Below are 12,116 nucleotides of genomic sequence, written 5' to 3' on the forward strand. Positions count from 1 at the left end.
AGTTTCTCCCACTCCAGTGAGGCAGACAAAACAGAAAAATAAGGATGTTTATTAAGGACATTTCTAGCCCACAGCTAGGGCTCATACTCAGCTCTATGAGCCACTGTCCGGCCTCATCCCCATTCAATGTGAATGACATTAGGGAGGCCGGGCCACAGGTAGATCCCATTGATCCCACAGTAGGGGGGGGTCCCTCCCATAGCCAGGTATAGATAGATATACTGCTGAGAATGAAGAGGGAAATCACTGGATTAATAAGTTCCTCTACACCTTGCCTGGACCCTTTCATTCTCACCCACCTTCAAAGACCATGGGTTGAAGGTGCCTAGTACCATGATGTGGGGTATCAAGGGAAGCCCCTTTATAAGACCCTAGAGCTATGGGAAAGGACTGCCCTTTCCTTCTCAGCCATCCCAGGCCTGGGGGCCACTGAGGTAGAAGGGGCAGGGGCTGGGCCACTCTAATACCCCTTGTGGGCCCTGCTCTGGGCTTGCCCTTTAGGGTAGCGGGGCGCTTTTGCTGGTACAGGAGGCCTGGACATCAGCCCAGACTGGAATGTTGCAGTTCTTCCCGAAGCCATGAGGGCACTGGCTGTCCAAGCCGGCTTAGCAGCTTCGACAGATCCAAATTGTGGTTCCGGAAAAAATCCATAAGAAAAAGGCGGGACTGAGAGGAGAAAAATGGAGGCAGAAATGGTAAGGAGTGGGACGCAGGATGAGACCTCAGAGGTAGAGAGGGATACCTTGTCTGAGGCTTTACTCACCTCAGTGTCCATATCCGGATACCTCCGGCCTTTGCTTTTGCCCAGACAACGAGTCTTCCCACCTTCAAGTCCCTGGCACCAGAATCCCTTATCTTCATCAAACCTGCTCAATAGCAAAAGGGCATTAATTGGTAGGGAGAAAAGCAAATTCAAGCCCCATAAATGTATATTACCTCTCCCAGCTCACAGGGACACATGTCTCTTCCAAACAGACATGGTCAACCTGTTTCCCCATTTCCCCGATTCCTCCTCCCCTGGGTCATGCTCTCCCACCTGAGGGTCCGTGTGTAGTTCAGAAAGGGTGTGATACCCAGGAACTTCTGGATGCTCTCCATTGAGGCAGCTGGGTTGGTACGCAGCTCTTGCCCATCCACAATCAGCAACTAAAGGGAGAGATGTAGTTCCCTCTGTATTCCTTAGAAGCCTCTAGGCTGAAGGGACAAAGAAGGGAAGGGGGACCCCAACAAAGGCTACTGGGGGGCATGTACCTGTCCAGAGGGGTAGTAAGTCAGCCAGCGCTGCAGATGGGTGGAATAGTAGCCAGGGACAAGACAGCGGTTCTGCAGGGAGCGAAGTGCCAGAGGGGCCTGAGAGGAGGCTGAAATCACCTGGTAGAAAGTATAATTCAGAGCAGCTGGGTCTCCATGTGCTCGCTGGTGCTGAAGGACAAGGAACAGGAAAGGATGGGTGATTTGATAGAATTATTCTGCCCTACTCTTGATCTGATGAATACACAGCATAGGAATCCCACACCAAAGCAATTTAGTTTCCCTACCCTCTTCCTTTCTGTCTCTAGCAGTCACCACCTCCCTCACTTAAGCCCTAATGTATCCCTAGCTTCAGGCTCACCTGATACCAGGAGTAGGCCCTGTCAGCAGGGTTGGTGAGCACAGTGATGATCTTGGCTCGTGGCAGAAGGGCAGCCCCCCGACGTGGTACAACCTCTGAGTCAAAGTAGGTGGCACTTTTTTCAAAGAGAAAGTCAGTGCTGGCATTGGAAGGGACAGGGAAGAAGTCCATGTACCTAGGAAGTAGCACAGAGGAGAGGCAGAGAATTTGCAGCATGAAGGGGCCAGATACCTGCACTGGTGGAAGCTGGAATGAGGATTTGGAGGGAAGGGAATGTTCCTCTGAGAAGCATTACAAAGGGTCCCAGTCTCACCAATCAATACCCTTGTGGTAATTAGGGCCGTTGAAGAACTGAATCTCCTCAAAGGTGCTGGGGCTAGGGAAGCTGCTAGTCACAGCTGGGTGCAGGCTCAGGAAGAAGTGAATAGCTGTGGTCCCTAAATGGGAGAGAAGGTCGAGACTATTTTGGGAAAGAAGCCAGATCAACAATATGAATTTTAAGGAGGTGAGAAAATAACCACTCTGAGTAGTAATATCCCCTTTGGACAAACTAGAGTGAGAGAAGGAAAAGACAGCGAGACCCAGGGAAGTTAAAATAGTAGTTCTCAGCCTTGACTGCATCAGAATCACTTGTGGATCTTTAAAAAAAAACAACAAACCACAGATGATTCTGATTCAGGATTAAGAATCACTGTCTCAAGAGACTGGATTAAGGAGAGGTGGGTATGAGAAGGGAATTCCTTGGCCAAAGAATCCTTTGGGCTTAAGGCAGGGCAAGAGAAGTTGACTAAGGACGATTCACCTGTTTTCTGGGGTCCCACAATCAAGAACTTGGGTAGCCGATCACAGGTTTTCTCCTTGGACCAGATATCTTTGTGCCTCTTGTCATCACAGGGATTCTGAAGGTGAGGCCAAGAATCAGATGTTTCATCTTTTCTTCAACTCTCTCCACCCCCATCACGTCTCTGGTCAGCCTGAGCTCCAACCATACCTGCCAAAGGGGGCTTCGCTCTTGAGGGAACAGTTCAAAGTACTTTCGTGCAAGAGGGACAGGAGGAAGGGTCTGTAGGCGCAGCCGTGTCCAGCATTGAAGGAAACGCACCAGGCTCTCAAAGGTATACAGGCCCAGCCGATCATTTCCATAATTTGACAGATGGGTCATAAAAATGCTGATCTGCAAGAGGGAGCCTGCGTGTCAGAATTAGAAAGCCTACCCCACCTCAGAATCAGGCTTGGTGAGCAAAGTTCCCAGCCTACATACACTTCAGCTCTCCAATCTTCTAGCCCTTCCTCTCAGCACCTTACCGGATTAAGCAGCACTGTCAGAAAGAGCTCTCCACCTCGGATGCTCCGGTCTAGTTCACGAGAGCCTCCAGGATATTCATTATAGAAGATTGTGTGAGTGAAGAGTCCACACGTCTGCCGTGGTAATACCTAGAAGAAGAAGGAAAAAACAAACTAATATGAGATTTGAAAGGCAGAATGAAAAATAAATAAGGGACAAAAGACCTAAGGCATTAGGATTCCCTGGGTTTGTAAAGTACTGAGTTACACCAATAAAACTCTTACTATGTGCATTATGACTTTTCACCCCTTTACCCCCTATTATGTGAACTTGGACTGGCAGTTGAGAGGACACAGGTCAGTGCAGGTTGGTGGCTGTCTAAATGTAGGAGTTTGATTCAGGTTTGTATCAGGGGTCCCTCACCATAATGCCATTGTGAATGAAGCCACGGCGGTAGCGGGCAGGGCGGAGATGGGGATATTCCTCAGTGCTGGTCACCTGGATGCCCCACACAGATTTCCAGGCCTCATAGAGTTGCGTGTGGATGGGGTATACACCCGAGTGGTGGGGGGCCACAGCATACCCCAGATCCGTGGGAATCCCATGTTCCTGGGAATGGCATAGATTCTCACCAGGACCTGGTGAGGTTCAGGGAGTAGAGGGTAAAGAGGGTGGGGATACCTCCACAGAAAGAAAAATGGAAAGGGTAGGGAAAGGGCACCCCATTAGGGGAAGGTTGAAAAGGAATCATTATGTCTGGGAAAAAGTATGGGGAACAGATCCAAGGGTCTCACCAGAGCAAACTGTTTGTTGAGCCTCATCTGGTCAGCCAGCACGGAGCGATTGTGGAACAGGTGTGGCTGCATGTGGCTCCACATGTGGGGGAACCACCAGAACTCTTTGCGGTGCTTCAGCAGCATGTCGTCCCCTGCATCCTCCTCCTCTGTCCCTATGACCACACACTGACCACTGACCACAGCCAGTCAGGCCCTGTGCCCTCCTCTGTTCTGTAACAACACTGACCATCTTCCATTCTTGGGATAAGATTGCTGACTTCTGCCCACCTGAGACTATTTTGCCCCACGGCTGACTTGCTCTTCAGCCACCCATGCTAACCTAAATTCATATCCACCGCTAGCTCCTCACCATATTTTGACCCCAAACCCTGCCCCTTTTCTCCAACTTGCCTGCCCAGGAAGATGAACAGTGAAGGGACAGTCCAAACTAAGACAGATATGCTGAAGGAACAGGGGAATACACTCACCGGTATGATAGAACTTGCCCGAGAAGCCCAAGTTGAAAGTGAAGTTGGGGACTAAGGTCCTGAGTTTGTTCTGGGTGGTCAACAGAGCCTGGGAAGAGTAGCAGGAACACAAGAAATCATGAGAGCAGACTGATCAGGAGAAAAATGAAAAGTAATGTTCTTCCTGCCTGAAAAGGGCAGGGAGTATACCTATGACAAGCTCAGAATCAAGGGAGTCTGATAGGACAGAGCTTGAAACAGCTTCTAAGGAAAGAAATTTGAGTCAGGAAAAAGACTGACCTCAACATCAGCCACCTTCATGCGGGTACCTTCCTTGCCCACAAAGATGTCATCAATGTCTACCAAGATGTAGCGGTCAAGGTCTAGGCAGAGGCGCTTGCCAGTGAGGTATGCAACAGCATCAACAAAAACAAGTTTGTGGAGCCAGAAGGAAAGGCCATGGCCAAAGAGCACCCGCTGGATGCCATCATGAAGCCCCAGGTCTTGTACGACAGTGGGAAGCCGGGTCCGGCGAGGCACTGGTCCTGGCACAGGGGATTCAGCTGGCCGAAGGCTGGCAAGAAGCACTGGTTCATATGTGCTATGATTGGATTGGAAGATGGTCCAGTCATCACCAGGCAGCGGCCCAGGTTCCAGGCGGCTGGGGCGTGTGAGATGCAGTAAGGGGGCAGAAGGATTCACTTGGTAGTCCCGGAGCCCCAAGTTTGAGTGTAGGAAAAGGGGAAAACCCTTGAGCTGGGCACTCAGTAGGCTATGTTCATGGGCTCGGAAAAAGCCAATGATGCCCACACCGTACTCCACACAGTACCGGTCCAACAGTTCCCGACTCCAGGCATCCAGGTTGACATACTTGAGCAGGTTTTCATAAATGACCAAGACATAGCGGCCACGGGTATGATCAGTCAATGTGGGCATGTCCCCTCGGCCGGGTGCTAGCTCAGTGCTATAACGAAAACGACTAGACTCCAAGATGGCCACAATCTCCTGCCCCAGCTGTGAGTATGCACTCTCCACAAACACAAGGACCACAGGTTCAGTTCGAGCTGTCTCTGGTGGCCTGGGGGGCCGTGGTGGGACTGGTGGACGTACAGGGCCAGGGCCAGCTGCCCCACCACTGCTGCAGTCTCCCAAGGGCAGGGGCAAGGGTTCCTTGGCCTTGGGGCTGGTGGATACGTAGTAAGCCAGGAAGCCCATGGAGCCCAGACTGAAAGCGATCAGCAGCAGTATGAGGCGGTGCAGTTCCAGCTGCCGAGCTGGGCGTACCACCTTCCACAGCTTGAGCATGGCGGGGAAGGGGAGGCAGGGATGGGGTCTACCTCAGGGGATGGGAGGTAGGAGTTCTATAGGCTGGGCTCTCTTAAGAGGGTAGGATAGGAAAGTAAGGGAAAATGATTTCCTCAGGGTTAGTTCCCTGAAAAGTTGGAGCCAACTCCCCTTACTTTAGGGTAGGGGAGTTAGAAGGGGCAACGAGGGGCAACTGGACACAGTCCACTGGTCTCAAGTCACCATGGCCCCCTGGTCCATGGCTTCAGGATGCAAATCTAGCCAGGCTCCACTCTTGGTCCTGCTGAGCTCCTCACATTAGAGGTCAACAAAGTTCATAATCCCTGCCCTCACTATCTGTAACACAGAAAAATCAATGGGTTACTTCTCCACCTGAAAGTGTATCATTAACCCATTCCCCTCTTCACCCATCTCTCTTACCTCCTGCTCACAGGATGATTTGTTCTCCAAAAAAAAAAAAAAGCTCCTGTAGAAGAACAACACAATCTGAGTCTTATACCTTCACTTCATAGCTTGTTGCCTTTCTTAGAATATAAATTCTCCTTCCTGAGCTAAACTCAGAGCTAGAGCACTATATTCAAAGGCTGGAAGGGAACAAATCTCCCATCAAAAGGAGACCAAACAGCTCAGGAGGGTGAAAATGAACCTGTTCTGGAAGAAGTTCCCAGCCCACGACTAAGCAGTTGGCCAGCCAGCAGGAGCTCTGGTCGTCCTGTGAGGAAGGGACAGAAAGCCCCACAAGTCCCGTGCTCCAATGAAATATGAGATAAGAGGAAACTCATGAGTCTGTTAATCTTCCTCATCAATCAAACCCAACATCACAAGCTAGAAGCACTAACGAACTTGTAGTGAGAACACTATGGTGGGGGGTGGGGAGATTCGAAAGGTAAAAGAAACGGTGCTACCTAATCATTCGATTCACTTCCAAACCCAGAAACTCTCTATTACTTGTGAAAAATTACTCATCCCCTGTCCTTCATCTCACCTGCATGAGTGTCAGAGAGGTGATAAAAATGTAGCCCCAGGGCAGACCACATCACTGGGGCCTGAGAGAAGCCAGAGGGCTGAGTCCAGTCTGTCTTCCTATCACTTCAGTTCACCTTCTTAACTTAGCCTAGGTGATACTATATCCTCATCACTGAACAGCTCAGAAGGGTCCTGAGCTAGCCTATGGAGACATAAGGGATTGAATCCTGTTACAAAAAGATAGCAAACTTAGTGGGGCTGGATGAGAGCTACAACAGCTTAAGTCATACCCAACCAGTAAGAAAAGGGGTAAGGACAGTGTGATCAGAAAACAGTTTCAGGGAGACCTAATTTTGGAGACTGTTTTCTTAAATATATAGACTGCTTCTAGAAGCTTTATTGTTGTTCTCTCCAGCTTAGCCATTCCTAGTAAGGCCAGGGACTGGCAATCCTTCTCTGCTACCCACTCCCAGGCATATACATCTCAGGGGTGAGATCAGGCAGAGACAGGGTTCCTCAGAATTGAGAGAGATGATTTAAGAACAGTTCAGCTTTGGCCTGGGTAAAATTGACATGAAAAGAAAGCTGGGGAGAGGACTGAAATAGTGATGGGAAGGGGTGAATCCTAAGAATTAAAGGAAACTCTTTAGGGAAAACACAGTAGTGAGAAGTCCTCACTGACACGAAGTGGACACTCAGGGTGTCTCCCCCATTACTGTTAAGAATAATTGTAAATAGTGAGAGCTTACTCTTTGTCAGACATTCTTCCAAGAGCTTTCCATATATTTAACGCTCACATCAGCCCTGGAAGGTAGGTAAGAGGCAGACACTATTATTATCCCCATTTTACATGTGAGTAATTTGAGGTCCAGAGAAGCTTAGTCACTTGCCCAGGATCACACAGCTCAGTCAGTCAGTGGAGGAACTGGGATTCAAAGTCAGGCCTGTCGAGCTCCACAGCCCGTGTTCTTAACCACTGCATGTTGGCTTCACACCTAGAAGAAGCAGCAATATTTAGGGAAGGGGTGCTGAGGGAGCTATTGGGGTCCAGTGTAGGATGGGATGACAGATACCGAAGTAGGAACGCGGGGAAAGGGTTGCTGTACGTGTGAGCAGCAGCGGGAGGTTTCTGAGGCAGAAACCAAAGGGGTAACCCAGGCCTGGGCTGAGCGACAGCACTAGTGAGAGGAACCAGGGAAGGCGGGGAGACGAGTGGTGCAGATGCCGCGGCGGGGGGGTGGGGGGGGGGGTACCGAGGAGCGAGCGACGTGGGAATGCGGGGCTGCCATACCAGGAGTCACGGGTAGAGGGTCCCTGCTGAGGGGGACATGGGGTCACAGGTGGATATGAAGGGAGCGCCAGATGGGGACCGGGCAAGGGACACGCCGAGGAGAGCTTGGGGTGACATCGAGGCAGGCATTGGGCTGGGAGAGCCCCGAGGGGAGGAGGAGCCCCCTACTGAGGGAAATGAAGCAACTACGAGGGAGGCTAGTGGAGGGGACGCAGGAGAGGGGAGCGCTGGGCCGCGCTGAGGGCCGCCCGGGACAACCCCGCGGGTGGTTATGGTGGCAACACTGAGGGGAAGTCTGTGAGGGGAGGGACTGCGGGCGACCGTGGGTGGGGGCCACCCTCTGAGTGGGGGGTGGTTACCCTCAAGGGCGGCTCACCCGGCGGACCAGGCGGCGTCCCCGCTGTCCCCGGGCTCCGCCGCGTCCCGGGGCTGCCCGGCTTCCCAGCTCTCGGGGCCTTGGGCCGCGTCGCGGCGGCTCCGCCATCTCCGAGAGAACGCTCTGCCGCAGCCGGGCCCAACCACCGCTCCCACCCGGGGTGGGGGGAGGCGGCTCGCTGCCGCTCGTGACGCCCCTCAGGTCCCCGCAGAGTCCGGGCCTGGCAGCTGCACTGCCGAGGTGCTGGGCGGCCGAACAGTCCTCCGTAGCGCTCGGTCGAGCCTCGGCCTCCGAGACGGCGGGCTGCGCGCCTCGCCCGCAGAGGCGCACCCCTTCCTCCCCGCCCGGTGGCACAGTCTGGCGAGCGTCGGGCGCCGCGGCTCCCGGGGCAGGGGCGGGCCCAGGGTTCGGGCTCGTCCACTCAGCCCTGCGAAGGGGGAGCCGAGTCGGGCCACTGAGCGGCGAAGGGGGCGGGGCAGCCCGTGACGCGGGCGGGGCCCGGGGGCGGGGCGAGACCCCTAGCCCGCCAGCTAAGGGTCCACATCTTTTCTCTCCACCCCAAACTCGCCTCAGCAGCCCAGTGGGCCAGTTGGAGGTTGATGAGTTTATGAGGAAGTTTTATTTTAAAGTGGGCCCAAAGGGAGTGGGAGAAGCTACATCTCCTCATCTGAAGGCTTGTAACCCAGGCTGCTCAAATCAGCCTTTGGCCATAAGCTTCCAACAGCAGTAACACAATGGACTGTTTAAAGGTTATTTTATTAAATATCTTCAGTTCAAGGTTTCATTGTAACAAAGCTATGAAGGGTCTACCAACATTCAGAACAAACACTAACTATTTTTAAATTATTTCTATGTCATCATGCAAAAATTCTGCATCAAATGCCTTCCATTTCCTGTTTAAAAGGTGATTTTTTTTTTTTTTTTATAGTCTATTGTCTATAGATGCTGACATTAGCCCCAGAAGAGGAGTAAGAATGCTAAGAAGTGGGGCTGGAGCAGCCATATGAAGCTATGGGTCTTAATGAACTCTAAGACCATTTGTCTTCAAGCCAGCAAAACCAAATCCTGTGGTGAAGGCGTCTGCGTGCTGGTACTGCAGGCTGCAGGGCAAGAAAGGGCTGGGGCCCAGGGGCTGAGGCATGCATGAGGTGCTCAGAGGAGCCTGGCTAAACCCAAGCACCAGCACCTGTGAGTCTGCTCTCTTCTCAGCTGGCTCCAAGGTAAACCTGTAGCTCTGCCTCTTCTCCCAGCTCCTGTGCCTCCTGAAGATAGTTCAGGAAGCTGGGATTTACCCACCTTTCCCCCAATAGTGCAGATATTTGTGCAGATAAGTCTGCATAGTTGTTCTGGGGGAAACCAAGGCCATGACCAGTTGCTCCTCCATTATCTTCTCCGCTATCTGCTTAGGGTATAGATCTTTCCTTCCTGGAATGGAACTCCTTGAGCACAGAGAGGGACAATGAATGTAGGAGCCTTGGCTCTGGACACCTCTTTTGGGTACATGCAGGTGAGGGGGGGGTGATGCCCATGCAGATTGTCCAGCAGTAAGTCATATACTTCAGTTGGTCAGTAGAGAGGCCTCTTTAAAGAGAACATCTCTTCTTGCCAGAGCAGTCAGGTCAATCTCCAAGACAGGTAAAGAGATGGGCGTGCAGCAAGGGAAGAGTAAGAAGGGAGGCAGTCCTGAGGGCAGCCTGAATGCATAGAAACAACCATCAACTCAATCCCGCTGCCTCACTCCTCCCATCCCACAGGGGCACTTGGCAGAGGGCCCAGGCCCAGATGAGGGTCAGCACGGGGACCACCACAATGAAAAGTCAAGACAAAGATGGTCCAAATCGGCACAGAAACAGAACTGCCAAAGGCAGCAAGGGGAGCCCTGACCAGGGCCTGACTCTCTCCTTGCTAAGTTATAAGAAAACAAACACAAAGCAAAGCAGCAACCCCTCCCCTTTCCCAGCTGCAGGTATTAGGCCTCAGTATCAGGGCCCACGTGCATTGTGCATCCTATAGAAATGGATGAGTAAGTGAGTACATGTCAGACTAACACGAGGTTTCTCAACAGCTTTGTGGCGGACACACTTCTGCAGCACCAATTCTCTTCCTTTCTACACTAAATGGAACAGTACAGCAACGTCCAGGCCCTCAGTCCCAAGGCCACTGCTTCTCAGCTGCCTCCACAGCAGGCTGGGAGCTCTGCGTTCTCTCACAAGTAGGTCTGATGGCCACGATGTTCTCATCAGCCTCATTCTAGGCGCTATGCAAGTTCAGAAGAAGTCCATTCCTAGACCTGGGGCAGGCAGGCCACCTCAGGGGCTGCAATCACATCACAGCCCCCAAAGCTCTGTCAGAGTTCTTGCCTGGTCCCCTGAGTCCACGGAGGCCAGAGGCCGAGCTCACCTCTTCAGGGCTGGTGGGTGAGCCGGCTGCTCATGCCAGGACGGGTGTCACACAAACTCCTGCCTTCTTGCCAGCCCAAGGGCTATCGGTGGTTTTAAAACGCATCATGGTATGGATTCCATTTTTTTTTTAAACAATCTTTTTTTCTTTTTTTTTCTTAAATGTAAAAAACACCTCGGTACAGCAGAGACAGACACGAAGGGCGGGCGGGAGGGCTGCATGCAGGGGCGTGCATTGGCTGCTGCCGCTTTGTAATTTAATTGTTTTAAACCTCAAACGAACAGGACTGCCGCTGTCACTCAGGCCCTCCAGAGCCACTGGCTGCGAAGGTTTGACCTCCGGCTGGGATCTCCTAATGCCCCTGTCAAAGAGGACAGACGTGGTAACAGAACAAAGGACAATAAGCACACAGATGAGTTCCAGGGACTTAAACACACTAGACACGTGGCCAAGTCTGCCTGAGAAGGTGGAGGATGGGGGAGAAGCTAGCATTTAAATATAACATTGCTTCACATTTGCTAAGCAAATGCTTTACTTCTGAGTATGTTATTTAATCCTTACAACTCAATGAAGTAGGTACCACTCTTTCTCTCTTTTTTGACAGCTAAAGAAACAGGCTTAGGGTAGGGAAGTAACCTGTCCAAAGTCACCCAACTTAGAGTCCTAGGGCCAGACACAAGTCTGTCTGACAGCCGTTGCCACTCCCCTGGGATGATCCATATCTCTTCCCCTAGTGCCACTTCTCAACCTCCTCTTCCTCCCCTGATCCCATCTGTCCCCCTCCTCACCCCCCCCCCCCCACCAGGTGCACCTGTGGCTGAGCTCACTGCAGCGGTGCAGCAGGGGCTCCTGAGCAGTGATAGTGGACATTGAGCCACTTGCCATCCCGGCGGTGCCAGACCCGGGTCTCCTCCGACTGGCTGGTGCGAGGCCGACCCTGCCCATCGATGTACTGGGTGAGGCGGATGTAGGCGATGCAAGCTGCGTCCTCCCCAATCACGTGGACGTGCGGGTTCAGGATGGTGGTGTGGATGGGCTTGCTGTTCTTGGATAGAACTGCAGGGGGCAAGGCAGAGTGCAGTAGGTAGGAGGGCATCAGGCCTGGGCACTGACATTTTCCTCCCAGCCTGCTCTTCCAGGTCTCACCCTCTTTTCCAGCAACCGTTCTGGGAGTCCCTAAGTCCCCCATACACCAAAGGCCAGGAAACCCCATAACAGTAGTCTCAGTTATCCAAATGGAAGAAAGAGGTGGAGAACAATGATAATAGCAACTACTACTTTAATCAGACATTGCACTAGGGGTTTTACATACATAAACTATTATTTCTTGGTCAATATTATTTTCTTTATTATGAAATAATGAAGCAGGCTCAAGGAGGTTAAGTAATTTTCCCAAATCACACAACATTTGAACTCAGGACCATCTGACTCTTTACTAAAGCCTATGATCTTTCCATTCTTCCAGGCCGATGTTTAGATTTCATAAGGGTTGGCTTGACCCTAACTGGCTGCAGAGCAAAATCAAGAGCTTAAGATTTCAAAATTGATTTGTGATTTGGAAAAAAAAAATGTCCAAAGTTAAAATAGAATCACCAAAGCACCAAGCTCAGGATATTCCTAGGGTTCCCAGATTCTGCT

General features: G+C 51.7%; 2 protein-coding genes across 28 annotated transcripts in view; both read right to left on the bottom strand.

The window, feature by feature from the left end:
* Nucleotides 1-28: 28 nt before the first annotated feature.
* On the bottom strand, nucleotides 29-8,439 carry NDST2 (N-deacetylase and N-sulfotransferase 2). Of its 8 annotated transcripts, XM_045439631.1 has the most exons (17): nucleotides 8,079-8,427; nucleotides 7,302-7,406; nucleotides 7,161-7,215; nucleotides 5,866-5,911; nucleotides 4,441-5,781; nucleotides 4,162-4,249; nucleotides 3,692-3,846; nucleotides 3,321-3,506; nucleotides 2,918-3,046; nucleotides 2,604-2,786; nucleotides 2,415-2,511; nucleotides 1,926-2,049; nucleotides 1,613-1,787; nucleotides 1,252-1,422; nucleotides 1,037-1,146; nucleotides 764-866; nucleotides 29-666 (listed from the first exon to the last, which is right to left on the bottom strand). In XM_045439631.1, the coding sequence occupies exons 5-17, from the start codon at nucleotides 5,443-5,445 to the stop codon at nucleotides 541-543; spliced, it is 2,652 nt and encodes an 883-aa protein (XP_045295587.1). In that variant the 5' UTR covers nucleotides 5,446-5,781; nucleotides 5,866-5,911; nucleotides 7,161-7,215; nucleotides 7,302-7,406; nucleotides 8,079-8,427; the 3' UTR covers nucleotides 29-540. The 8 variants fall into 8 exon arrangements, with proteins under 8 accessions (XP_045295587.1, XP_045295586.1, XP_045295590.1 ...); XM_045439630.1 differs by having other exon boundaries at nucleotides 7,161-7,406; nucleotides 8,079-8,439; XM_045439634.1 differs by lacking the exon at nucleotides 5,866-5,911 and having other exon boundaries at nucleotides 8,079-8,432.
* A 376-nt stretch (nucleotides 8,440-8,815) lies between these two features.
* Nucleotides 8,816-12,116, bottom strand: part of CAMK2G (calcium/calmodulin dependent protein kinase II gamma) — a 56,188-nt gene continuing 52,887 nt past the window's right edge. For 19 of the 20 annotated variants that reach the window (XM_045439654.1, XM_045439640.1, XM_045439642.1 and 16 more), the window contains 2 exons: nucleotides 11,290-11,534; nucleotides 8,816-10,839 (listed from right to left, as the gene is read on the bottom strand). In XM_045439654.1, the coding sequence (XP_045295610.1) occupies nucleotides 11,302-11,534 (233 nt within the window). In that variant the 3' untranslated portion in view covers nucleotides 8,816-10,839; nucleotides 11,290-11,301. The remainder of the gene's footprint in view (nucleotides 10,840-11,289; nucleotides 11,535-12,116) is intronic. The other variant, XM_045439660.1, reaches the window with a different exon arrangement.

This window comes from Leopardus geoffroyi, chromosome D2, assembly GCF_018350155.1.
Source record: "Leopardus geoffroyi isolate Oge1 chromosome D2, O.geoffroyi_Oge1_pat1.0, whole genome shotgun sequence".
In the NCBI taxonomy this organism is placed as follows: Eukaryota; Metazoa; Chordata; class Mammalia; order Carnivora; family Felidae; genus Leopardus; species Leopardus geoffroyi.